Below are 27677 nucleotides of genomic sequence, written 5' to 3'. Positions count from 1 at the left end.
AAGAAGGAGAATCCGGGGAACTACAGGCCAGTCAGCCTCACCTCAGTCCCTGGAAAAATCATGGAGCAGGTCCTCAAGGAATCAATTCTGAAGCACTTAGAGGAGAGGAAAGTGATCAGGTACAGTCAGCATGGATTCACCAAGGGCAAGTCATGCCTGATCAACCTGATTGCCTTCTATGACGAGATAACTGCCTCTGTGGATGAGGGGAAAGCAGTGGACGTGTTATTCCTTGACTTTAGCAAAGCTTTTGACACCGTCTCCCACAGTATTCTTGCCAGCAAGTTAAAGAAGTATGGGCTGGATGAATGGACAATAAAGTAGATAGAAAGCTGGCTAGATTGTTGGGCTCAACGGGTAATGATCAATGGCTCCACCTCTAGTTGGCAGCCGGTATCAAAAGGAATGCCCAAAGGGTCGGTCCTGGGGCTGGTTTTGTCCAATATCTTCATTAATGATCTGGAGGATGGTGTGGATTGCTCCCTCAGCAAGTTTGCAGATGACACTAAACTGGGAGGAGTGGTAGATATGCTGGAGGGTAGGAATAGGATACAGAAGGACCTAGACAAAAATTAGAGGATTGGGCCAAAAGAAATCTGATGAGGTTCAACAAGAACAAGTGCAGAGTCCTGCACTTAGGAAGGAAGAATCCCATGCACCGCTACAGACTAGGGACCGAATGGCTAGGCAGCAGTTCTGCAGAAAAGGACTTAGGGGTTACAGTGGATGAGAAGCTGGATATGAGTCAACAGTGTGCCCTTGTTGCCAAGAAGGTTAATGGCATTTGGGGCTGTATAAGTAGGGGCACTGCCAGCAGATCGAGGAATGTGATCATTCCCCTCTATTCGACATTTGGAGTACTGTGTCCAGTTTTGGACCCCACACTACAAGAAGGATGTGGAAAAACTGGAAAGCATCCAGCGGAGGGCAACAAAAATGATTAGGGGACTGGAACACATGACTTATGAGGAGAGGCTGAGAGAACTGGGATTGTTTAGTTTGCAGAAGAGAAGAATGAGGGGGGATTTGATAGCTACTTTCAACTACCTGAAAGGGGGTTCCAAAGAGGATGGATCTAGACTGTTCTCAGTGGTAGCAGATGACAGAACAAGGAGTAATGGTCTCAAGTTGCAGTGGGGGAGGTTTAGGTTGGATATTAGAAAAAACCTTTTTCACTGGGAGGGTGGTGAAGCACTGGAATGGGTTACCTACGGAAGTGGTAGAATCTCCTTCCTTAGAGGTTTTCAAGGTCAGGCTTGACAAAGCCCTGGCTGGGATGATTTAGTTGGGGCTTGGTCCTGCTTTAAGCAGGGAGTTGGACTAGATGACCTCCTGAGGTCCCTTCCAACCCTGATATTCTATGATTCTATGTTTCTCAGGAGGAAACTGCATTGAAGATCCTGCATGTTCAGACACGTTCATCAGGTTGGTAAACTTTTTAATTTCATACTTCTTTCTTAAGAACTGCCTGTCTTCCTTCTGGACTATTCTTGAATTCTCATGTTTGAGCAAAAAATATAGTTGTTACTCTATGGTACTATAATCTTAAATGCAGTTGTGATGAAAAAATAAATAGCTGAAATAGGCAGATCTTTCTTTTACAATTTCACCTTTAAAGTAGTACTGAGTATCAGTGAATGCAATGAGTAATACTAAATGAGCAGAATGGTAATAATAATTAAATAACCGTATTGACTTATTTTGTTTAGGAGAATCCATCCTCAACATACAGGATTCTGAAGACTATCCACCTTCAAGATCACCATCATTTTCCATAGTTTCAGTGTTATTTGCCAATGATAGTGTTCCAGTCACATCATGTATGTTACATAGCCACAGTGTATGACATGTAGCAAAAAAGAAAAAAACCCTCCATCATCCAGAAACCACCATAGATAAGTTTGTGATAAGAATCAGAAGATTACAAAAAGAGGTAATTGATGAAAAAAATTTTTACAAAAACAAACCTGATTTTAAAAAACTTGAACGTTTATCTAAATTGAAAAATTCATATGCTTGTTTTGTTAAAATATTATGTTTTCTGTTGAAGAAAAAAATCCAGAATACGTAAAGTTGCTGTTTTAGTTAAATAAAACAATTTAAATGTCTGTCTGGTGATGTTCTCCTCCTAATACAGCATGGCAAGAAAATCCTCCAAATATTAACGATTAACCTGTTGAACTGGAGATAGTTCACCTCCCAATGACTTCAAAAATATCTGGTTCAATTACCTTTGGTAAATGAAATAACCAAACAATCATTAGGTTTACAGCTATATCAGAAAACGAATCTGAAAAGTTTTCAAAATAAATTGCTTTAAAAATGTACAGTGTGTACCTACTAAAAATTAAACTTACATCTATCTCTGAGTTGTGAAGAATATGTATTAAGGTTATAGCCACCACCAAGAATGCACTTTTATGTAGAAAGCCATGATTAAATTGAGTCTTCCTGACTAGTGTCAAATCCACCCTGCTTAAAAGGAAGTTTGAGGGTTGAAATGACAACTTTAAATACCTGAGATCATCTACTCCCCTGTCGTGGGGCAAGTACATCCTGTCCCCCTTTGAGGCAGGGAAAAGGGCATTATAGCCCCGTAGTTGAGTTCACCTGCCCACCCTTAGCCTCAGGGCAGTCATGGCTAATGACCAGAATCAATATGGTGCCCCTCCCTCGAAGGCTGTGAGGCCTAGTGGCCAGAGTCAATACGGCTGCCCTTCCTCACAGGGCTGCATGGGCCAGAGGCCAGAGTCAATATGACTATCCTCCTTAGCCAGGCTGTGTGGCCTAGTGGCCAGCGGTAATATGGCTGTCCTCCTTTAGCCAGACTATGTGGCCTGATGGCCGGAGATGGTGGCCAGTGGTAGGGGGACCCAGGCCCTCCCTAGTCCACCAGGTCCCAGCTCAGGGCCCTTTCAGCGGAGAGCGTATTCATCACTGGGTGAGCGGGGATCTGACCAAAACACACTGACTTATTGCTTGGTTCTACAACCGGATCAATAGCTAGTCTCCCTGGGCTGCTTCTTACTCAGTCTTCCAGTGACTTGGTCCATGGGTGTCTGGGGTCTTTGGCCTGTGAGGCACCTGACGGTTCCAACGTCTCTCGGGCGTCTGCAGGTAGCCAGATATCCGCCCGTGTCTCGGCGTCCCTAGCCTCCACAATCTGGTGTTCCCGGGAAGGAGCCTCTCTCCTCCGTGGTCCACCCTGACTGAGCTGGGCTGCTCCCTTTTGTACTGATGCTCCAGTTGGAGCATGCACAGCAGGGGTGAAGGGGGCATGGCTTCCTCTGCCCAGAGTCACGGATAACGCCTCCTTGTCCAGTGCAGGGCAAGTACACTCCATCACACCTCCATAATGGAATGGCTCCAAACTAGATTCAATGTCAGAATTTAAGTACTCAGCTGTGTCCCTTTATATAATTAAGGCTCCTTCTGCCCTTGAGAACTATGAAAAAATGGGAGGGGGAGGCATATCGACTCTGCCTATGGCAGAGCCAAGAAGCTGAGCAGGAGTGGCAGAAGCAAGGGGCGAGAATGAAGCAGCATCCACACAAAGCCTGACCGAACCTGATAATGCACCTCAGATGCTTTAGCCATTAGGCATCAGAGTGCTTTAAAAGCCAAGAGAACTTGATGCACTGGTTACAAGACAACGTGTCTAATGGTTACAGTCAGAGTTCTGGGTCTGACCTCGGCTCTTGTGTCTCACTGTGTCTGTGGGCAAGGTACTTGGTCTCTCTGGGCCTCCGTTGACAGATTCTTAGTATAGCCCCCTTTTTAATGAAGATATAGTCTTCTGAGGAGCAACTGAGCTGTGCAGGCTTAGAGCGGAGCTCCTGCACGCTGCAGGAACAGGGCTACAGATGAGTTCACACATGGATAAGCTCATGTCTATGGCAGTTCTTTGCTTATGAGCCTCAACTAAGCAGTCAAAAATAATGGCTCATAACATGCTTTGTACTTATGTCTATTCAGCTTGGTTGATTCCTATCATTCCTGTACAGTAGAAGGGGAACTTCACCAGGCACCAATCTAAACGCCTCTTTTATGAATTCAGTGAGAAGTTCTCCAACTTTCCTGTTTTAGCACCCTCAGACTGCAGTGGCAGAAAGAACTGAATTGGACAGGACATGTAACTTTACCAGGACATAAATCCACATTTTCATTATTATGCACGTCTGCCTTCTAGACTGCAAGCTTTCTTCAGAGCTGAGACTTTTGCTGGTGTACCCTGCAGTACTGCAGACATAATGTCGGCACTAAACAAAGTCTGTGTGCGCTCAGTGCTGCAGATATAGTGTGCTCACTGCTGTATAGAACCTGGCGGGGACAAGGACTGAAACGAAGGCGTTTACAATCCAAAGAGATGATTCGATCTGTATAGTTGGATGGAACACAAGACACTGCAGCGGAACGCATTTCCAAACAGGCAATGCCAACCTACTGCTCTTTGTGATCACAAGAAAAAAAAAAGTATGGTCACCAGGTCCAGTCCTGTAACACTCAGAGTGCTCTAAATGCCCAGTAAGTCAATGAGCATGAAAATATTTACCATCCTGCAAGTATGAACCCACAATTAGCATCAGGAAAACAGCCCTAAACAAAGCTTTAGAACTTCCACCAGTAACTCACCCTTCGAATGGCTGGGTCCAGCTCCAGGATCCCATATTCTGAGCCAATGAGCAGCGTCCCTTGGTCTGCACGGAGGCAGAAACACTGAGGACTCCCCAAAGCCGGGACAGGCCCATGCTCTCGAGCGTACAGTAACTTCAAATTTCTCATCGTATCAGCAACACAGGAACTGGAGAAATGCAATCCCCCAAAGAGCTATTAAAACAAACACACAGAGAGGGAGCTGGTTTCAGAGTAGCAGCCGTGTTAGTCTGTATTCGCAAAAAGAAAAGGACGACGTGTGGCACCTTAGAGACTCACCAATTTATTTGAGCATGAGCTTTCGTGACCTACAGCTTATGCTCAAATAAATTGGTGAGTCTCTAAGGTGCCACAAGTCCTCCTGTTCTTTTAGGGAGGGAGCTGTAAACCGAGCCTGAGAAAGGACTTATGTGACTGCCTCCCGAGGAAAGAGCGAGTCCAAGGAAAGAGGGGGCTACGTACTTTAGAGAGAAGGTGAGCAGGAACTGCTGAAAGCGAGCGGGCGAAAGGGGAAAAGGCAGTCACCGCTCTCCAGCCTTACCCGGACACAAGAGCAAGGGGCACCCCAGCAACCTGAACAGGGGCAAGATCACAACCACCAGCAGGATTTTTATTTATTTTCTTGTTGTCTCCTGTGGGTAACGCCTTGCCACGACAACAGCGCTGAGGCCAGCCGGGCTCCTCCGGGAAGCGCCGGGGCCGGCGACCCTAGAGCCGCGGGGGCTGCGGGTCACTAGAGCGGCCCCCCAGCCCGCACGGGGAGGCCCCCGGCCAGGCCCACCGGGGGGGGGCAGGCAGCAGCGGGGGCTCTCCGGGGAGGTTTTATCAGCCCCCCCCCGCGGGGGCTGCGGGTCACTAGAGCGGCCCCCCAGCCCGCACGGGGAGGCCCCCGGCGGGGGCTCTCCGGGGAGGTTTTATCAGCCCCCCCCCGCGGGGTGTGCGGGCTCCGCCGCCCCCGAGGGTTCAGGCTCGGCCCGGGAGCACGCGAGAGACCCCGGGCGGGCGGGCACAGGGCACCGGCTCGGCGGCAGGGGGCGCCCCAGGCAGGGCCCCCGCCGAGCGCAGGCCGGCCACGGGGACGGGCCCGGGGCGCTGCTCACCGCGCGCGCCCGCGCCGCCGCTCAGGAGACGGGCGCTGCCATCTTGGAGCCGCGACCGGCGCTTCCGGGAGGCGCATGCGCAGGAGCGGGGCTGCCGCCCAGGCAGGCCAGCGGCGCGGCGCATGCGCAGGCGCGTTTCGGGTGGTCGCGGGCTCGAGGCTGGGCTCGCGCCCGCGGCCGGGTTCCGCTGCCCCCCCCCCCCCCGAGAACCACAGACTCCCAGGAGGGCATCTAGTCCCCCCCCCCCCGCTCAAAGCAGCGCCGAGCCCCCCTGTTTGCCCCATCCCCACAGGGCCCCCTCAAGGATTGAACTCGCAGCCCTGCGCTGAGCGGGCCAGTGCCCAAACGCCTGAGGGCGCTGGCCAGGGGGCAAGCGATTCAATGGGTGCAATGGCCCAGCCTCGCCCAGTCCCTAGTCAGGCCCAAGTTAATGGCATCTGGTTTGCATATTAATTCAAAGGGGGGAGGGAGAGCCCAGCGGTTTGGGCCCTGGCCTGCAAAACCCAGGGTTGCGAGCTCCATCCGTGAGGGGGCCCTGTAGGGATCTGGGGCAAACATGGGGGCTTGGCCCTGCTTGGAGCGGGGGGCAGGACTAGATGCCCCCCTGAGAGTCTAGGACTGAGCACCCAGATTGACTCTGCCCAGGCTAAGTGTCCTCACACCCGCTTGTCAGCTTTCCGAGCAGCAGCCGCGGTAGTCTGTATTCGCAAGGAGAAGAGGAGGCCGTGTGCCCCCTTGGAGACGAACCCATTTACTTGAGCGTGAGCTCTCGTGGGCTACAGCTCCCTTCATGGGATGCGTACTGTGGAAAGTGTAGAAGATCTTTTTATACACACAGAGCATGAAAAAATACCTCCCCCCACCCCACTCTCCTGCTGGCAATAGCTTATCTAAAGTGAAAAGAACAGGAGGCCGTGTGCCCCCTTGGAGACGAACCCATTTATTTGAGCGTGAGCTCTCGTGGGCTACAGCTCACTGCATCGGATGTAGCTCACGAAAGCTCATGCTCAAATAACTGGGTTAGTCTCTGAGGTGCCACCAGTCCTCCTTGTCTTTGCGAATACAGACTAAGGCGGCTGCTCCTCTGAAACTTATCTAAAGTGACCACTCTCCTTACAATGCGTCTGATAATCGAGGTGGGCCATTTCCAGCACAAATCCAGGGTTTAACAACAACGGCTGAGGGGGGGGGGTGTAGGAAAAAACAAGGGGCAATAACTGGCTCAAGGGCCCATCTTGATGATCACTATTTCTCCTGCTGATGATAGCTCAGCTTAACTAATTAGCCCCTTTCTTTGCACGCTTTCCCTGTGTGTACCGACCGACCCCTCTTCTCACCCTGTGCTCCAGTCTCTGCAGCCAGTGAAGTGGGCTGCGGCCCACCAAGGCTGACGCTGGAATAACTGCGTTTCTCTCCCAGGTGCCCCACGTCCTGCTGTCCCGCTCCCACAGAGCCGCTCCTGGAAACCCGCTCCCGCTTCGGGGCCCCGGAGCTCAGCTCCCGGGCAGCGGGGTCTGGGGCTGCACCCCACGGGGCTGGCCGGGGCTCCTGCCCAGTGGGGCGCACCGGGGCTCGGGCCAGGGTTCGGGGCTTTGGCCGGTCGGGTTTGAAAACGTTTCCCGGCGCGCCCCTCCGGCCCGCCCCGCTGCAAGGCGAGTCCTGCTGCTGCTGCTGCTGCGGGCAACGACGTGCCCCGCCGGCCCCGCTTTCCCCGCCCGGGGGGACCCCGGCACAGCCTCCGGGAGGCAGAATCCCCCGCCCCCTGCCCCGGGGCCGGCTCTGGGCGGAGCGGGGCCGCCCGCACCCCGCCCCGCTCCGCCCGGCGCCGCCCAGGCCCGGCGCGACCGGCCAGGCCCCGAGCGCAGCGCAGCGAGCCGGGTAAGGGCGGCGCGGGCGCGGGCGCGGGCCGCGGGCCAGGGCCCCACCCGGGGCGTGCGGATCCCGGCGGCAGCGGCTCCGCCCCGGGCTCCCCGCGACCCTCCGGCTCGGCGCCGCGGGGGGGGGACCGCGGTGCCCCGGGGCTACCCCCACCCCGGCAGCGCGGCGCCTCCGGCAGCGCGGGCAGGGAGCGTCCTGGGGTCACCCCCCCCCCCACACACACACACACCGCCCCACGGGGAGAGGGGGCAGGGAGCGTCCTGGGGTCACCCCCCCCCCCACACACACACACCGCCCCACGGGGAGAGGGGGCAGGGAGCGTCCTGGGGTCACCCCCCCCCCACACACACACACACACCGCCCCACGGGGAGAGGGGGCAGGGAGCGTCCTGGGGTCACCCCCCCCACACACACACACACCGCCCCACGGGGAGAGGGGGCAGGGAGCGTCCTGGGGTCACCCCCTCCCCCACGGGGTACAGGGGGCAGGGAGCGTCCTGGGGTCACCCCCTCCCCCACGGGGTACAGGGGGCAGGGAGCGTCCTGGGGTCACCCCCTCCCCCACGGGGCACAGGGGGCAGGGAGTGTCCTGGGGTCACCCCCCCCCCACGGGGCAGAGGGGGCAGGGAGCGTCCTGGGGTCACCCCCCCCACGGGGCACAGGGGGCAGGGAGCGTCCTGGGTCACCCCCTCCCCCCCCACACACACACCGCCCCACGGGGCACATGGGGCAGAGAACGTCCTGGGGTCACCCCCCGCCACGGAGTACAGGGGGCAGGGAGCGTCCTGGGGTCACCGCCCTCCCCACGGGGCACAGGGGGCAGGGAGCGTCCTGGGGTCACTGCCCCCCCCCACGGGGCACAGGGGGCAGGGAGCGTCCTGGGGTCACCGCCCCCCCCACGGGGCACAGGGGGCAGGGAGCGTCCTGGGGTCACCGCCCCCCCCCACGGGGCACAGGGGGCAGGGAGCGTCCTGGGGTCACCGCCCTCCCCACGGGGCACAGGGGGCAGGGAGCGTCCTGGGGTCACCGCCCTCCCCACGGGGCACAGGGGGCAGGGAGCGTCCTGGGGTCACCGCCCTCCCCACGGGGCACAGGGGGCAGGGAGCGTCCTGGGGTCACCCCCCCCCACACACACACACACACCCCGCCCCATGGGGAGAGGGGGCAGGGAGCGTCCTGGGGTCACCCCCAGCCACGGGGTACAGGGGGCAGGGATCATCCTGGGGTCACCGCCCCCCCACGGGGTACAGGGGGCAGGGAGCGTCCTGGGGTCACCCACACACACACACACCGCCCCACGGGGCAGAGGGGGCAGAGAGCGTCCTCGGGTCACCCCCCCCACACACACACACACCGCCCCACGGGGCACATGGGGCAGAGAACGTCCTGGGGTCACACCCCGCCACGGGGTACAGGGGGCAGGGAACGTCCTGGGGTCACCCTCCGCCCCATGGGGTACAGGGGGCAGGGAGCGTCCTGGGGTCACCCCCCCACGGGGTACAGGGGGCAGGGAGCGTCCTGGAGTCACCGCCCCCCCACGGGGTACAGGGGGCAGGGAGCGTCCTGGGGTCACCGCCCCCCCACGGGGTACAGGGGGCAGGGATCGTCCTGGGGTCACCGCCCCCCCCCACGGGGTACAGGGGGCAGGGAGCGTCCTGGGGTCACCCCCCCCCACACACACACACACACACACCGCCCCATGGGGCAGAGGGGGCAGGGAGCATCCTGGGGTCACCCCCCCCACACACACACACACACACACCGCCCCACGGGGCAGAGGGGGCAGGGAGCGTCCTGGGGTCACCCCCCGCCACGGGGCACAGGGGGCAGGGAGCGTCCTGGGGTCACCCCCCCCCCCCCACACACACACACACCACCCCACAGGGGGCAGGGAGCATCCTGGGGTCACCCCCCCACACACACACACACACCGCCCCACGGGGCACATGGGGCAGAGAACGTCCTGGGGTCACCCCCCGCCCCACGGGGTACAGGGGACAGGGAGCGTCCTGGGGTCACCCCCCCCACGGGGTACAGGGGGCAGGGAGCGTCCTGGGGTCACCCCCCGCCACGGGGCACAGGGGGCAGGGAGCGTCCTGGGGTCACCCCCACACACACACCACCCCATGGGGCAGAGCGGGCAGGGAGTGTCCAGCGATTACCCCCTCCCCCCCACGCTCACCGCCCCACGGGGCAGAGGGGGCAGGTAGCGTCCTGGGGTCACTCCCCCACACACCGCCCCACGGGGCAGGGAGCGTCCAGCGGTTACCCCTCCGCACTCACCGCCCCACGGGGAGAAGGGGCAGGGAGCGTCCTGGGGTTACCCCCCCACACACACACCGCCCCACAGGGCAGAGGGGCAGGGAGTGTCCAGGTGTTACCCCCACACACACCACCCCACGGGGCAGAGGGGGCAGCAGCGGTGTCCTGGGGCTACCCCCCATCCCAGCAGTGCAGTGCCTCCGGCAGAGGGGGCAGACGTCAGCTGCCTCAGGGAAGGTGCCAGAGACCCCACAGTGGACAGTTGTGGAATAACCGGTCCCAGGGGGAGGTAAATTCCCTCCGGCCCCTCGGTGGGAGGCAGAATTGTCCCCTGCAGCCAGGAGGATTTCTAGTTCTCTCAGTCCCCAGTTGTTTATACCTGGTAATGGGTGGGCTGAATGGTGCCCCCGCATGATTGTGGGCTGGGTTTGATTTTTTCAGTCACTATTCAGCAGGCCTTGCAGTGGGGTCACTGCTTCAAGTCCACATGTTAAATACCTGCGTATGGTGGGTGTTTGGCCGAGGCAGGAGGAGCTCCCTCTCAGACAGGCAGGGTTAAGGTAGTGGGTACAGCCGTGTTGGTCCCTGCTCTAATCCAGCATTCTCCACTTGTCACATCTACCTTTTCCTGCATTGGACATGGAAATGTAGAGTTAGGCTCTAAGTCCCATGGCGCTCCTGCAGCTTTTGAGGTAACTTCCAATGTGAGGGTTACCCTGGTGTCAGTGTCACAGGAACTTCCTCTTGTAAAAGCAAGTTTGGTATAAAATACAGTCAGGGCAAGGTGTGTGTCTGCCCTGCCCAAACAATCGGGGTGAGGTGTATGTCCTCCTGGCCTTTCTTCAGTTTTTCTTACTGAATCAGACTTAAAACTTACATTGGCAACCCCCAGGTTACAGATCCATAGCAAAACCGTGGTCTTTGGGCAGTGTGCTCATGATTGCTCAGAGCTAGAGAAGCTCCATGGCTAGCAGCCATTCAACAAGTTGTCCCAAAGCCGTTTCTTCTCTGTCTCTGAGGATTTGTTGCCAATTGTCTTGTTACTGGGGCTGGTTCTCCTCCCCTTGACATCAAACATAAATTTGCAGAACAGAAACAGACTTCAGTGGGTGCAGGAACAGGCCTGGCCCAGGTCCTTGGGCAATAAAGCCTTTCTGCAGTTGACTAATGAATAATTTAAGAATATAATATAAACAAAGTAAATAAAACAATACAAACCAGTAACAGTCCTTTGTCATGCTGTCTAGAATGGGGCTCACAACTGAGTCCCCACCTTTTCCTTCCCCAGCCGAGGCATCATTCTGAGCTGTAACCCTCTCTTGTTCAGAGAAGGGTCCACTTGTTGGGAAGTCACAAACTCCTTTTGAGTTTCACTTAAGCCCAGAGCAAACTCTGGCACAACAGAAAAAATTTCAAATCCTCTTCAGAAGGCAACTGAGGGCATTTCCCTCCCCTTTTCAGCCTTCCCTGCTGACCACAGACATAGCAGGTGAATCAGATCCATACTTTCTTTGAGGCTGGGGTATAAGACTAGACATGGCTAAAATGTTATTACCTATTAAAATATCAGTGGGCAGTAAATTTCTAATGCCTACAATATCACCCTTGAATCCTTCCACTCCAAGTGGACTTTAGCCAGGGGCACAGGCACAGGAAATTCAGCCAACTCAAAAATATTAATAAATTCTTTACTACCTTTCCAAGACTCAGTCCTAATATAGTTTATGAGGCCAGTCTCCTCTTTTGCAACTTTTTCTGGGATCAAGTTCGTAGTATTGGCACTCACGGTTAGGATGGTGGGTGCCAATTGTGGGGTGATCTTACATTTTGGGCAATTTCGTTTTATATGGCTAGGAGCCCCACAGTGATGACAGACTGTCTGCTTTCCCTTAGGGTAAGAGGTTTTAAACTCTGGGCTCCCTTGAGGTTTTTTAACCAAGTTGGGGTTAGGTTTATTCCTAGACCCCTCCCCTCTTTTAACCTGGGGAACAGAAGGATTTCCCTTTCTTTGGTGTTTGCACCCCCCATGAGCACTTGACTTAATATATTTATCAGCAATTTCTGCTGCCGCCAAACTGTGGAAGGCTTTTTGTCACAGATGGCTGCTTTTACCTCATCAGTGACTGTCCACAAAATGACAGGTTTCAGAGTAACGGCCGCGTTAGTCTGTATTCGCAAAAAGAAAAGGAGGACTTGTGGCACCTTAGAGACTAACCAATTTATTTGAGCATAAGCTTTCGTGAGCTACAGCTCACTTCATCGGATGCATAGTGTGGAAAATACAGAAGATGTTTTTATACATACAAACCGTGAAAAAATGTGTGTTTATCACTACAAAAGGTTTTCTCTCCCCCCCACCCCACTCTCCTGCTGGTAATAGATTATCTAAGGTGATCACTCTCCTTACAATGTGTATGATAATCAAGGTGGGCCATTTCCAGCACAAATCCAGGTTTTCTCCCCACCCCACCCCCCCATGATTGCTCTTTTGCCACCAAATTAAACCGTTTGTTAGAGCTACCTTCAGCCCTGCCTCTACTACCCCATTTTTGCATATAATTACACACCTTACACACGCACATTCAGCGTGGATGATATTGTCAAACATTTTAAGATTTCTTTGTTTCAATCAATAGGACTTAGGAGTGATCTTAAAACTTTTCAATACATTTTCTTTAAGTCTCTTATACACCTTAGCATCACCCTCCTTCATTTAATTAAAAACTTGTCTTGCTTTCCCAGTTAATCTGGTTAAGAGCATAGGCTTCCACTTATCCTCTGGATTCTTATGGATCCCACACAGTCTCTCAAAGGTCGGCAGGAACTCCTCAGTGCAGTCAGTCTCTGGGTAAATTGGGCAGGCTTCCGCCCACTCCCTGTTCTTGAGAGGGGGATGTACTAAGAGTTTGAGGCTACTGCTTTTTCTGCTGCAGGACTTTGAGGTGCAGTGCGTGAGCTTCCATCTGTTTTTGATATGCTCTTTCCTCACCTTCTAGTTGTTCAAGGAGGAAGCTCACCAAAGATACCTGAATTTCAGTGGGGGGCTTTGCATCTTTGGTAGGCTCTCTGCTCGGCCTCCTAAATTTCTTTCTTCTCCTTGACTCCGAGCTCCACCATCTGGTGCCCACATTCTCTCTGGGCTTCCAGGAACTTCAGCTGAACAGTTCTGCTTGCAGCGGTCTCTGCGGCATCTGGGGTGTAAGGGAATCCTCAAACCCTGCTCCTTGGTCAAAGTCTATGAGCAAAGGTTTCAGTTCCTGATCTGAAGCTCTCTTTTTATGGGCTGTTCCCCTATTTCTATGTAATTTGTCAAGGTCTTTGTGTGAAGATCCTCCTGTGACTGTGATTCACTCATTGTGGCTAATCTTTAATCTGTAAAAACTCTCAGTACTACAATAAATTTTTAACGGCACTGGGGTTATGATCTATAAACCCAGTTGACCTGTGGCATGTGAAATCCTGCCAAGACTACACCCATTGTCACGCTGTCTGGAGTGGCTCACGACCATGAGTGCCTGCCTGAGGGCAGACTGTCAAAAACCATGCAGGTTTCAGAGGAACAGCCGTGTTAGTCTGTATTCGCAAAAAGAAAAGGAGTACTTGTGGCACCTTAGAGACTAACCAATTTATTTGAGCATGAGCTTTCGTGAGCTACAGCTCACTTCATCAGATGTTTACCGTGGAAACTGCAGCAGACTTTATATACACACAGAGAATATGAAACAATACCTCCTCCCACCCCACTGTCCTGCTGGTAATAGCTTATCTAAAGTGATCAACAGGTGGGCCATTTCCAGCACAAATCCAGGTTTTCTCACCCTCCACCCCCCACACAAATTCACTCTCCTGCTGGTGCTAGCCCATCCAAAGTGACAACTCTTTACATAATCAAGTCGGGCTATTTCCTGCATAGATCCAGGTTTTCTCACATCCCCCCCACCCCCATACACACACAAACTCACTCTCCTGCTGGTAATAGCTCATCTAAACTGACCACTCTCCAAGTTTAAATCCAAGTTAAACCAGAACATCTGGGGGGGGGGGGGTAGGAAAAAACAAGAAGAAACAGGCTACCTTGCATAATGACTTAGCCACTCCCAGTCTCTATTTAAGCCTAAATTAATAGTATCCAATTTGCAAATGAATTCCAATTCAGCAGTTTCTCGCTGGAGTCTGGATTTGAAGTTTTTTTGTTTTAAGATAGCGACCTTCATGTCTGTGATTGCGTGACCAGAGAGATTGAAGTGTTCTCCGACTGGTTTATGAATGTTATAATTCTTGACATCTGATTTGTGTCCATTTATTCTTTTACGTAGAGACTGTCCAGTTTGACCAATGTACATGGCAGAGGGGCATTGCTGGCACATGATGGCATATATCACATTGGTGGATGTGCAGGTGAACGAGCCTCTGATAGTGTGGCTGATGTTATTAGGCCCTGTGATGGTGTCCCCTGAATAGATATGTGGGCACAATTGGCAACGGGCTTTGTTGCAAGGATAAGTTCCTGGGTTAGTGGTTCTGTTGTGTGGTATGTGGTTGTTGGTGAGTATTTGCTTCAGGTTGCGGGGCTGTCTGTAGGCAAGGACTGGCCTGTCTCCCAAGACTTGTGAGAGTGTTGGGTCATCCTTTAGGATAGGTTGTAGATCCTTAATAATGCGTTGGAGGGGTTTTAGTTGGGGACTGAAGGTCACTTACACCAAAAATCACTCAAAATTCAGGTTGCTTCCAATCCCAAGAGACCAGTCGCTTACCCCAGATCAAGTGGTAGCCTAGATCTGACGACAAAGACAACCCTTGTAGCCAATCCTGTAATAAACTATCTAAAGGTTTATTAACTAGGAAAAAGAAATGAGAGCTTTTTACAGGTTAAAGCAAACAAACGCATACACACAAACAAGTTACCATCTAAATCCTAAGAGTGATAGAGTTGTGGTAATCTGTCAATTCAAACTGTCTGTGCAGGCAGACCCAGAAGGCAGTCCCTGGGGATCTCTGGCTTCCGTTTAGAGTCTCTGGTACTTCAGAGTTCAAACAGTCAAAAAGATGGAAAAATGTGTCTGATAGGTTCCCCCTGGCATGCCACCTGGAACTGGGGTACCACTGAGCCTCCCTGACCCACCAGCCTGGGCTCCCTTTACACTGTACCGCTGTGTCCAGCCTGCACTTTCACCAGCACACGTACAGGTAAGGACACACCCAGCTGCAGTTACATGCAGACACTGTGATCAGCTCTGCATGGGAAGGCTCCAGCTGAGGAACTTCCCAGCTACGCAGGCACACACTCCCCTCTGGAGTGTAAACCCAAAATTATACCGTCTTACACTGCACAGGGAACTTTACAGCGTAAGCTCATGAAATTCACCCCCTCAGTGTGCAGAGGAATATACAACGGCTTTCTGCCCCGGGTTAGGACTCTCCCACACTGGTTTTAGACAAAGCAAAAACAAGTTTATTAATTACAAAAAATAGATTTTAAGTGATTATAAGGGATAGCAAACAGATCAAAGCAGATTACCTAGCAAATAAACAAAACCGCCAAATAAGCTTAATATACTACATAGATCGGATATGAATAGCAAATTCTCACCCTAAATGATGATGCAAGCAAGCTGCAGATTCTTAAGGAACAAGCCGCACTAGCAGCTTGAAATCCCCAGATGTTCCACTCACAGGCTAAAAATCACTCTAGTCTGGGTGCAGCACTTCCTCCAGTTCAGCCTTTGTTCCTCAAGTGTTTTCAGGAGTCTCTTTGAGTGGGGAGTGAGAGAAGAGCTACAATGATGTCATTCTCCTGCCTTAATGACAGGTTTCAGAGTAGCAGCCGTGTGAGTCTGTATTCACAAAAAGAAAAGGAGGACTTGTGTCACCTTAGAGACTAACCAATTTATTTGAGCATAAGCTTTCGTGAGCTACAGCTCACTTCATCTGATGCATAAAAGTGGAAAATGCAGTGAGGATGTTTTTATACACACAGACCATGAAAAAATGGGTGTTTATCACTTCAAAAGGTTTTCACCCCCCACCCCACTCTCCTGCTGGTAATAGCTTATCTAAAGTGATCACTCTCCTTACAATGTGTATGATAATTAAGGTGGGCCATTTCCAGCACAAATCCAGGTTTTCTCTCCCCCCACCCCACTCTCCTGCTGGTAAGGAGAATGGGGTGGGGGGAGAAAACCTTTTGAAGTGATAAACACCCATTTTTTCATGGTCTGTGTGTATAAAAACATCCTCACTGCATTTTCCACTTTTATGCATCCGATGAAGTGAGCTGTAGCTCACAAAAGCTTATGCTCAAATAAATTGGTTAGTCTCTAAGGTGCCACAAGTACTCCTTTTCTTTCTCCTGCCTTAAATAGCTTTTGCAATGGCTGGAACCCTTTGTTTCAAAGCTTGGTTCCCACCCGGGCAGTGGAAAAACACTGGTATCTCAAGATGGAGTCCAGCACCAGGTGACCTAGTCACATGTCCCTGAAGTGGCACGGCAGCCATGAGTCAGAGGCTGTCTGCAGTGTCCTCAGGAAGGACCCCAGGTGGGAAATAAGCTTCTTCTAAGGCCTATTGTTTTCCCCTAATGACTGTTAAACCTGAATGGGCCCTTCCCAGCCAACCATCTAGACTGAGAGCCTTTTGCCTTGTGGGTGTTTCCTAGGTGTAAACACATTTGTAATACAGATATATAGTCAATATTCCTAACTTCAGATACAAAAATGATACATGCATACAGATAGGATAATCATATTCAGTAAATCATAACCTTTCCAATGACACCTTGCATGACTTATCTTGCATAAAATATGTTATGATTATGTCTTAACCATATCATAATACCACTGTGAAGAATATGGGGTACAGTGTCATACTGTCCTGTAGCTTTGTTTTGTTTCCTTCATTCAGCCTCCATGCCCACAGGATGAGCTTCCTTGCATGTAGCATTGCCCAGATAGGATACGGTCATTAGCCAGTCCTTTGCATTTGTGATGTTCCTTGATGGCACATCTGATTTTGATAATCCTTCTGAATGGGCAGGGAGGATGATTCCCATGCCTGAGTTTACAAGTTCAGAGCAAACATTTTCAAAGTTATAAAGTAAAACTTAGATATTTCCCTGTAGCCTGGAATACAGACATTGTAAATGAGAATAATGCATGCAGCAGTTTACAAGCATTTCATAAAATCTGAATGCTAAATATATTCTTATGAGACTAATACCTTTTCTGAGCAAAACAAACATACCGGTGAACTGGTCTGGGATTTCCAGCTGTAAGTGTGTCAATGCCTTAGTTCAGTGTTCCCCGAACTTGGGAGGCCGCTTGTGCAGGGAAAGCCCCTGGCAGGCCGGGCCGGTTTGTTTACCTGTCGTGTCCGCAGGTTCGGCTGATCACAGCTCCCACTGGCCGCGGTTCGCCACTGCAGGCCAGTGGGCACTGCAGGAAGCGGCGGCCGGTATCTGCCGAACCTGCGGACGCGGCAGGTAAACAAACCGGCCCGGCGCGCCAGGGGCTTTCCCTGCACAAGCGGTGTCCGAAGTTTGGGAACCACTGCCTTAGCTAATACCTGAAGCCTGGGCAACAGCTGGCATCTGGCCTGCCAGTGTCAACCCCTAATGAGGGAAATGGAGTGAAAGCATAAAGGTGAGAACTGAATGAATGGAGCCTTCTGATGGACCCAGTGACTGTATATACTTGAAGCTCCATGGACACTGGGCAAAGAGAGAAAATTGCCTATAACGTTGTGAGAGCAGATTCCAATCCACTTGCACATATTGAGTAGCACCTTGCTCCACAAGCGGTTCTATCAAAGTCACCACTTGTGGAATGAGATGCCACTTGGTGTCAGGGGATTTGAATGTGGCTCCCCACTCACTGGAATGTGCTAGACCTACACAGGAAAAGGTAGTCCAGGAACTAAAGTTTACTGATGGTGTGAAATTCCATGTGGCACCATGCCTTCGTGAAATATGCCTGTTCATGTCGGCAAATGGAATATTCAACCATAGGTGGTGTCCCAGTTCATGGCAACTGCACTGGGGTTTTCTCCTCTGGTCCAGCCAGGGCATGCACTCCCAGGCTTCTGGCTCCCCAGCCAGTGTTTCTTAGGTGGAGAGACACCTGTTTCTCTCCCTCCTGACCAGGGTATTTCCAGGCTGCACAGTTCCTTGCCCACACTTTGTCATTGCCAGCAAAAGACAGCTTGCCCAAGCAGGCCTGCTTGCTTTCTCTTCAGAGTGTAACTGCCCACAGTTATAAGAACCAGAGGGCCAGTCCATTTGCTGGATCAGACAGAAGGCCTTGAGTCAGCTTAAACTCAGGCTATTTATTCACAAGTCCTTTCTCTGTCTGTTTGGTCCCTGGAGAATCCAGTCTGGGTCTTGGAGCTGTCCTCAGGTAACAAGTGATCAGCAGACAAAAGATTCCCTCCTCAGGGCAAACCTTGAAAAGCTGAGTCCTTAGGTGGGCATTTGCAATTCCCTTTTCTCCAGTATTGCCTTAACCCTGTCTTCCCCCTAAAGAAGTTCTAGAAAAATCCTACAATATTACATAGGCATTTGCATTTTTAATACAATGGATGCTCCTAAAATATGCCCAGGATATTGCCATCTGCCATCCCCCTCACCGTTAGAAATGTATGCCCTTATTTCTCTCTGAATTTGTCTAACTTCAGGTTCCATCCATTGTCATCATATACCTTTCTCTGCTAGATTGAAGAGCCCTTTATTAAATATTTGTTCCCCATGTAGATGCTTATAGACTGTAATCAAGTCACTCTTAACCTCTTTGTTAGGCTAAATAGATGGAGCTCTTTGTGTCTCTCACTAGATGGCATGTCTGCTAATCCTTTAATCATTCTAATGGCTCTTCTCTGAACCTTCCAATTTACCAACATCCTTCTTGAACTGTGAGCACCAGAACTGGACACAGGATTTGAGCAGTGGTTGCACCAGAGCCAAATACAGAGGTAAAATAACCTCTCTGCTCCTATTTGAGATTCCCCTGTTCATGCATCCCAGGATCACATTACCCCTTTTGGCCAAGGTCCCACTAGGAACTCGTGTTCAGCTGATTATCCACCATGGCCTCCAAATCTTTTGCAGAGTCACTGCTTCCCAGGATAGAGTCCCCCATCATGTAAGTATGGCCTGCATTCTTTGTTCCTAGATGTATACATTGACATTTAGCCATATTAAAATGCATATTGTTTGCCTGCACCCAGTTTACCAAGAAATCTAGATAATTGCGAATCAGTAACCTGTCATCATCTTTACTTACCATTCCCTCAACTTTTGTGACATCTGCTAACTTTAACAGTGATGATTGTACGCTTTCTTCCATTCAGGTCACTGATAAAAATGTAAAACAGTGTAGGGCCAACAAGCAATCCCTGCGGGACCCCATTTGAAACACACCCACTTGGTAATGATTCCCATTTACATTTAGAGATCTATCTATTAATAAATTTTTAATCCATTTAATGTGTGGCATATTAATTTTATATTCTAGTTTTTAATCATATAGAAGTCTAAGTATATTACTTCAATCTTTGTCTGGAGTACTGTGTCCAGTTTTGGGCCCCACACTACAAGAAGGTTGTGGAAAAACTGGAAAGCATCCAGCGGAGGACAACAAAAATGATTAGGGGACTGGAACACATGACTTATGAGGAGAGGCTGAGGGAACTGGGATTGTTTAGTCTGCAGAAGAGAAGAATGAGGGGGGATTTGATAGCTGCTTTCAACTATCTGAAAGGGGGTTCCAAAGAAGATGGATCTAGACTGTTCTCAGTGGCAGCAGGTGACAGGACAAGGAGTAATGGTCTCAAGTTGCAGTGGGGGAGGTTTAGGTTGGATATTAGGAAAAGCTTTTTCAATAGGAGGGTGGTGAAGCACTGGAATGCGTTACCTAGGGAGGTGGTGGGATCTCCTTCCTTGGAGGTTTTTTAGGTCAGGCTTGACAAAGCCCTGGCTGGGATGATTTAGTTGGGGCCTGGTCCTGCTTTGAGCAGGGGTTGGACTAGATGACCTCCTGAGGTCCCTTCCAACCCTGATCTTCTATTACCTTTATCAACACAACTTGTAATCTCATAAAAATAAGATATCAAGTTAGTTTGACACAATCTATTTTCCATAAATCCATGTTGATTTTTCATTAACTATATTACCCTCCTGTAATTCTTTATTAATCAAGTTTCATATCAGCCACACCGTTATCTTGCCCAGGATCGATGTCAGGCTGACAGGCCTCTTAATTATCCAGAACATCCCATTTACTCTTTTTAAAAATTTGACACAACATTCGCTTTCGGTCTTCTGGAACTTCCCCAATGCTTCAGCACTCACTGAAAATTAACTTTAATAGTCCAGCAATCTTCTCAGCCAGCTCATTTAAAATTTTTCAGATTTAAAAATGGTTAAATTTAATGGCTTCTGTTTAACATCCTCCCAAGTCTGCAGTGATGCAGTTGGGCTGGATGGAACACGATTGCTGCTTTTGTCAGCCTCTTCCCTGCTTCCTTCCAGGGAGTTGGCTCTATGCTTTCCCCTGCCTGCTGGACTCTCTTCCAGTGGGCTGGATGTTCCCCGCAAACCTGAACCATCATTCCTTTTCCATTCCTGAGAATACAGCAAGTCTGCTTGCTAGCTGTGTCTTTGACCAGTTCTTCGTGTTGAGCTGCCTTACTCTGCATAGCTCAACTAGCTGAGCTTTCTTGAGCTGTTCATAATTCATTTTCCCTGTCTCTCTTTTCACAGTTGCTTTCCCAAAAAGAGATGAGATTTACTCAGTGCTTTTCCCTTTTATGGTACTTGCTTTCGCTGCTGTTGACCTTTAGGCAATTCACACCGTCAGAGATACTTAAACTGAATTCAGTAAGGTTTGTCAAGGATATGACAGGAAATTGCCACGTCTGTCACATCCCTGTTTTGACTTGCCAAGATACTATGTCTAGTACGTTCGCTTCTAAAGCTCACGGTGTCATGATGTCACTTCTCTCCTGTCAGCCCACTCTGACTTCAAAGTGGAAAAGGGAATGGCAAGATGAATGGATGCTAGAGGAAAGGCGACGGGGAAGATGAGAGCTATGTAAGGGAAGTTAAAGGTTAAAGTCAGCACCTTTGGAAGTCAGACAAACAAATGATTAGGCGTATGGAACAGCTTCCATGTGAGGCGAGATTAATAAGACTGGGACTTTTTAGCTTGGGAAAGAGACGACTAAGGGGGGGAGGTGATTGAGGTCTATAAAATGATGTCTGGTGTGGAGAAAGCAAATAAGGAAGTGTTATTTACTCCTTCTCATAACACAAGAACTAGGGGTCACCTAATGAAATTAATAGGCAGCAGGTTTCAAACAAACAATAGGAAGTATTTCTTCAAACAGTCCACAGTCAACCTGTGGAACTCTTTGCCAGAGGATGTTGTGAAGGCCAAGACTATAACAAGGTTCAAAAAAGAACTAGATAAATTCATGGAGAATAGGTTCATCAATGGCTATTAGCCAGGATGGGCAGGAGTGGTGTCCTTAGCCTCTGTTTGCCAGAAGCTGGGAATGGGCGACGGGATGGATCACTTGATAATCACCTGTTCTGTTCATTCCCTCTGAAGCACCTGGCATTGGCCATGTTGGAAGAGAGGATACTGGGCTAGATGGACCTTGGGTATAACTCAGTATACCTGTTCTTATGCTACTTTAGGTATATGGACGTAGGAGCCAAACTTTGACAAACTGTTTTGAAAATATTGGACCATTACAAATCAATTCGCAACAGTATTTGTCCATTGCCGTTACACTTTACCTAGTAAATTTCCTGTTGCAATTCTAATTCCAGGTTTAGGAGATCTTTCCTGGAAGAGATGGAAAGGAGACCTGAAAGTGGAGAGTGTCTCCTGGCTGGAATTCCAGGCAAGCCTCTTGAGTCAAATTCAGATGATGATAACGGTAATGCAGGCTCAGCGAAAGAGAGAGCTGTATCATTGCCTCACAGGGACTTGGGAAATGCACAGCTCAATCCTAGCAGAGAAGAACCCAGAAAGAAACTCTGTGGCTATTTAAGTAAACTTGGGGTCAAGGGGCCAATCAAGGCCTGGAAGTCTCGTTGGTTCTTTTATGATGAAAATAAATGTCACTTACTGTACTGCAGGACAGCTCAAGATGTTAACCCTTTGGGGAGCATTGATCTCTCCAGTGCCAGTTTTGATTGCCAGGTGGAAGCAGATGAAGGGGTTTTTGAAATCCGAACTCCAAGCAGAGTGTTTATTCTTAAGGTGAGCACAGTGTCTTCTAGGCAACTACTGCAGCTGGCTATTGTGAAATGCAGGCACTAATATCACAGCTGTCAGTGTGAATGGGCCAGCACTGAAATGGTCCTGGTAAAAGTTCAATAGCAAGGTTTAAGCACTACCCTGAGAGCGTGCGGGCCTTTAGCTTTTGGGCCTGATTCTCTCACTGACGCTGTTGTAAAACCAGGGTAACTCCACTGGCTTCAGTGGGAGCAGAATCAGACATGGAGTTCAAAAGGAAAGTTAAGTCAGGAGCAATTGAACTCCAGGATGTAACCTTTCTAATATAACGCTGAGCTTTCCTGGCTTGGGGACGGGTGCTGGGTCAACTTGGAAGCTCACTGTGACGATTTGGGTGGGAGAGAGGCTTGTGGTTACTAATTAAATGCCCTATTCAGTCCCATTAAAGTCAGTAGCACTGCCTGGGGTTTAAGTCCGCTTGAATTTTGCCCAAAGTGCCTAGAACTTCCCCTGTGAAACGTATACATTTACCTCCAGTTACACACAGATGCAGGGGTTGCAAGCCTCTTTCCCCACCTAGATTTAGTAAAGGATTCCTTGGTTCTTGGGGGCTTGAGGACACTAGGCCGGAGCTGACTCCCCTGCAGAACCCCAGGGTCAAATCCCAAGCTCTGTGGGACTCCTCTGGAAAAGAGCAATGGCTCACCAGCAACAAGAGCTGATTGAGGATGGAGCCTTTGCAAACCAACTCCTACAGCTTTCGACTCCCTCTATATCACTCTCTGCTCAATGCAGCAGGGTCAGAAATCTTCAGCTGTGACAGGCTTTTCCTTTAAAACAAGAGTTAATTTGGAGACCAGCCATCTAATGTAGCAGACAGTCTGCAGTATGCCTGGGAGACCAGGGTTCAGGATTTACCCCATGCCTCTCGAATCAGGGTTACAACTGGGGGCCTAGTGCTCAGGGATCAGGTGTCTCCTGCCTGGCCAACATCAGCTGGACTAGAGCAGGGAGGTGGTGATCAACTTTTCAAGGGCATCACAGCAGGCTGCAAGTGGCACTTCAGAGAGCCATGTCAAACCTGTTTTATATAATGTTAGGCAGTCAGCAGACAGGCCATGATGTACTGGCTGCAGCAGCTGCAGATGAAGCGTTGGGCGTTTTGCAATACCCTGACTGGGCTTCCTGTGGACAGCGTCACTGTGGCAGCCCTGCCTGCGAATGACTCTCTGCTCAATGAAATCAGTAGGTATTAAATAGTTAACTATTTCCCCCTTATCTGATCAGTGTACAGAGATTTTGGGTCAGCGTTTTCAAACAAGGCGCCTAAACAAGTGCCAGATCTCAGAGGTGCCGAGCTCCTGGAGCTCCCATTGACTTCAAGGTGGTATTGAAGTTCCAACGTGGAGGGCCCCAAACTTGAAACCTTCGGCCTTTGTAATGAGAGCAGTGCTAGTTCTCATTGGACAGCTCGTCTTCTGAAATAAAGGGACTGACTTTCATACACAGCCAGGGCTCTGATTGTCTAGCTGGGGCTGTCTGAGGGGCAGCCAGGTTGGTGGGGTCAAAGGCATTCAGATTTATGTCTACAGTTGCTCTTGGCTTTTCCCTGGAGCAAACCCCTTAGGGTTCTTAGGAACTCTTGAGGGGCCTACAGGGCCTGCAGCGAAAGGCCTACCTTTTGTTCCATTTGCAGTCTGTGTCAGGACGTGATCACACAGTTACACCTATGTGACTGGTGCAGGGTGCCGCTGGGGGCTAGTCTGTTGCTTAGCTGTCACCAGGAACACTCTTTCCTGCTTAAAAATAAAATTAAAAAAAAAAGTAACATTTGGCAGCAAATGCTGTACCTCTGTTTAAAAGAGGCATAGACGTGTGTCGGTCTCTCTTTTACTTAGCAGTTGTCACTGTCTTTTCTGGTAATCCAGGCTCTGTGACATCAGTTTTATAATGAGTATAAATACATACAAATGATACCATTTGCGGGGGGAAATGATGCCAGCACAGTTCTGTTTTTCCTTGTTTGGCTTCCGTATGGACCTTACTCAGTGTTACCTCATTGTACGCCTTAAAATGTAAACAGTTAAAGTCAACTTAAGTTACCTTGGCAGTGGATGAATGTAAAGATTTTTGCATCTGCAGGCCTTTGGGCTCTTATCTGTGTAGCAAACAACAATTGTCGTATGCCGTGTTGTAGCCGTGTCAGTCCCAGGATATTAGAGAGACAAGGTGGGTGAGGCAATGTCTTCTACTAGGCCAACGTCTGTGGATGAGAGAGACGAGCTTTTGAGCCCACAGAGTTGCTCTTCAGGTCTGGGAAAGCTACTACGAGTGTCACAGCTAATATGAGAGAGATTATGTGCTACTTACTTACGCTAAACCAACGGTGGATTAGCCCCTGGGCCAACGGGGCCTGTGCCTGGGAGCCCTAGGGAAAATGGGCACCCCCCTACCCTGACCCACTCTTCCCACTCACCCAGCGCTTCTGCTGGGGAGCAGGGTCAGGGCACGGGGGCCTCATGCGGGGGGACTGCAGGCAGAAGGGGTGGGCAAAGGGCCCCTACTTGCTCTGGCCTAGGGCCCCACAAATCCCTAATCCACCTCTGTGCTAAACTATCTGTTCAATCTCATATTTAGCTGTGACACTGGTAGTACCTTGCCCAGACCTGAAGAAGAGCTCTGTGTAGCTCCAAAGCTGGTCTCTCTCACCAGTAAAAGACATTCACCTACCTTGTCTCTCTAGAAAACCACAGGGAAGGTTGGATGGCTTCCTCTGGCCTGTCTTGAACAGATATATAGACTGAGCTGAAAGGATATGACAAGGCTTAATGCCTAATGTAAAGCGGCAGAGTTTGATCAAAGGTTTAGGAGCTCATCTAATTTCTCTCCTGTTTTTCTAGTTCACACTGAAGGTGAGGGGTTCTTTCCCCCTGTGAAAACCCCTACAGACGTGGTAGGTTTAAAGGCAGCCTCTCTGCCCGCTCCCCAGCTGCCTGCTGCCCTCCAAAACATCTCCCTCAAGCACCCTTGGACTGAAATCCAGTAAGTGGCGGTGGAGGTGTGGCTGGCGTGTTGGGCTGCTGCCTTGTGGTGCTCTTGAGCATTACCATAGCCCAAGACAAGAAGTGTGTCGTGAGGGTAATGCCTTCATGCAGGCATGTGGGAACTCAAAGGCAGTAGAGTGGATGCCGCACAGCAGGAAATGCAGGCTCTCTGCAGAGTTTCCTTGTCCCCTCTCTGGCTCTCTGACCAGCAAATCTCAGCAGCAGGTCTACAGCCTGGATTTTTTTTAAATGCCAGTGTCCATACACCTTTTGCACGAGCACTTACAATGACGTGCACAATCTAGTAAGTGCGCACCCAAGCGGGTCTGAGTGCATGCAGTAGAGCTTGATCCACAGCCCACTGAGTCACTGGGAGTCTCGCCGCTGATCCCAGTGGGCGTCGGATCAGGTGCATTGGGCATGCGCAGAAGCAGTCATGTAGCGTTGGCCCAAAGCGGCTGACCTTGCAAGGGGTTGAGCGCTCTAGAAGCGATTCAGCAAGAGCTTACCTCCCAGCCTGTGAGCAGCTCCATTGCCAAGAGTGGCACTGCTCACTGCTTAAAGTTAAGCTCATGCTGAAGTGCATCAGTGGATCAGAGCCAGAGTGCTCAACCCCTTGCAGGATCAAGCCCCAAATGCACATGGACTTCCAGCCGCTCGAAGGGCCTGATGCAGCTCCCATCAAAGTCCATGGAAAGGCTCTCACTGACTAAGGTGAGAGCCGGATCAGGCCCTGACCTTCCGAGTTCTGATCCAGCAGAGTGCATAAGCCCGTGTATGACCAAAGTTTGGCTGTATGTAAGTGCTTTGGGGATTGGAGCCCGAGCATTCACCATTGGCACTGATAGTCACAAGCACTAGCCTCTAATGCTAGTCAGGGGAAAAGATACTAATGTCTACAGCTAACACTGTTGGCCGTTCTGGTGGCTAACACTGCCAGCCAGCCCACTGGGACCACACACTGTGTTTTCCTAGGAGGAGAACGCCACAAATTCAGGCTCCGTGGGGACTGGAGAACATCTCGGGTGGGGTAGGACAGGCTGATTTGTTTTCCACAGCATGGTAGTTTAGCTAGGGCTCTTATCTGTGGGTCAGGTGGGCAGCAGAAACAGACACTCTGTTAGGAGCCTGAGGACGTAAGTGTGTCTTTGCATCCCCTATTTTCAAATCCAGCCTCTGCTGCATGGTTTGTTTCTCTCTCTCTCTCAGTATTTCCAAAGCATCTGTCGCTGTCATAGCCAGGTACCAGTTTTGTTAGGAGTCTAGTTTGGCTGTGGCCAGCAGACCCCATATATTGTACTTACTGTAACCAAGACAAATTGGCACAAATAAGGGAACGCGCAAGTGCAATGCAAGAGAGAGCGAAAGAAAGAGCCGGCTTTGCCTGCTGTCTGTGCTGTATCCGTCTTTTCTGCCACCGTCACTAACACAACGTTCACTTACCGGAAAGACTTGGGGCCAGATCCCCAGCTGGGGCGAATTGTCAGAGCTTGTGGGGTGCTCTGCTTAATGCCACCAGCTGGGATCTGCCCCACTGACGCCAGCTGGGATCTGGCCTGTTTTTTATCTATTTTTTAATGATCACTGACGGGTACGGTCCTACCAAATTCAGGGCCATGAAAAACGCATCACGGACCGTGAAGTTTGATCTCCTACCATGAAATCTGGTCTTTTGTGTGCTTTTACCCTGTGCTGTACAGATTTTACGGGGGAGACCAGCGTTTCTCAAATTGGGGTCCTGACCCAAAAGAGAGTTGCCGGGGGGTCACAAGGTTATTTTAGGGTGGTGATGGTATTGCCACCCTTACTTAGGCGCTGCCTTCAAAGCTGGGCGTCTGGAGAGCGGCAGCCCTTGGCCAGGCGCCCAGCTCTGAAGGTTGCAGTGCAGAAGTAAGGGTGGCAAGACCATGCCAAGCCCTCCTTACTTCTGCACTGCAGCTGGCAGCGGCTCTGCTTTCAGAACTTGGCTCCTGGCCAGCAGCTGCTGCTCTCCAGCTGCTCAGCGTAGAAGTCAGGGTAGCAGTCCCACAATCCCCCCTACAATAACCTTGCAAACCCCCCACAACTCCTTTCTGGGTCAGGATCCTACAATTACAACACTGTGAAATTTCACATTTAAATAGCTCAAATCATGAAATTTATGATTTTTAAAATCCCATGACCATGAAATTGAGCAAAATGGACCAATGATCACTGACAAGGGATGGCTCACTCAATGATTACCATTCCCTCTGGGGCACAATACTGAGTTAGATGGACCTTTGGTCTGACCCAGTGTGGCTGTTCTTATGATGGATGCTTTTCTGGATTTTCTTATGCCAAGCAATGGTACATCCCAATGACCCCTCTCGCAACTTCTCCCCTCCCCCTTACTTTTTCCTTCCTGCATAACAAAGTGAGGAGCAGCACCCCTGAGTGGCGATCTAGGGGAGCCAGCGATCTGGCTGGCCTCAGTGACCACAGCTCTCCTGGCCCTTGGGCTCCCTGGGTTTCTTTGTCTTTTC

At 50.7% G+C, this 27677-nt stretch overlaps 2 protein-coding genes across 7 annotated transcripts in view; one reads left to right on the top strand and one right to left on the bottom strand.

Moving 5' to 3' along the window:
- ELP1 (elongator acetyltransferase complex subunit 1) overlaps positions 1–5843 on the bottom strand; it is a 115746-nt gene extending 109903 nt beyond the window's left edge. Inside the window, exons 1-2 of one of the 2 annotated variants that reach the window (XM_048849682.2) lie at positions 5754–5843; positions 4633–4827 (exon numbers count right to left, since the gene is read on the bottom strand). In XM_048849682.2, the coding sequence (XP_048705639.2) occupies positions 4633–4782 (150 nt within the window). In that variant the 5' untranslated portion in view covers positions 4783–4827; positions 5754–5843. The remainder of the gene's footprint in view (positions 1–4632; positions 4828–5753) is intronic. The other variant, XM_048849679.2, reaches the window with a different exon arrangement.
- Positions 5844–17685: 11842 nt separating this feature from the next.
- The window catches only part of TBC1D2 (TBC1 domain family member 2), a 30665-nt gene continuing 20673 nt past the window's right edge, over positions 17686–27677 (top strand). Inside the window, exons 1-4 of one of the 5 annotated variants that reach the window (XM_048849700.2) lie at positions 17686–19024; positions 21718–22153; positions 23230–23374; positions 25030–25171. In XM_048849700.2, the coding sequence (XP_048705657.2) occupies positions 18969–19024; positions 21718–22153; positions 23230–23374; positions 25030–25171 (779 nt within the window). In that variant the 5' untranslated portion in view covers positions 17686–18968. Of the gene's footprint in view, positions 19025–19883; positions 22154–23229; positions 23379–25029; positions 25172–27677 lie in introns of those variants that run through there. The other 4 variants (XM_075128924.1, XM_075128923.1, XM_048849699.2 and 1 more) reach the window with 4 other exon arrangements.

The sequence above is a fragment of the Caretta caretta genome, chromosome 5 (assembly GCF_965140235.1).
Source record: "Caretta caretta isolate rCarCar2 chromosome 5, rCarCar1.hap1, whole genome shotgun sequence".
NCBI classification, from domain to species: Eukaryota; Metazoa; Chordata; order Testudines; family Cheloniidae; genus Caretta; species Caretta caretta.
The sequence above is the reverse complement of the archived record's forward strand: the minus strand, read 5'-3'. Positions and strand labels throughout refer to the sequence as shown.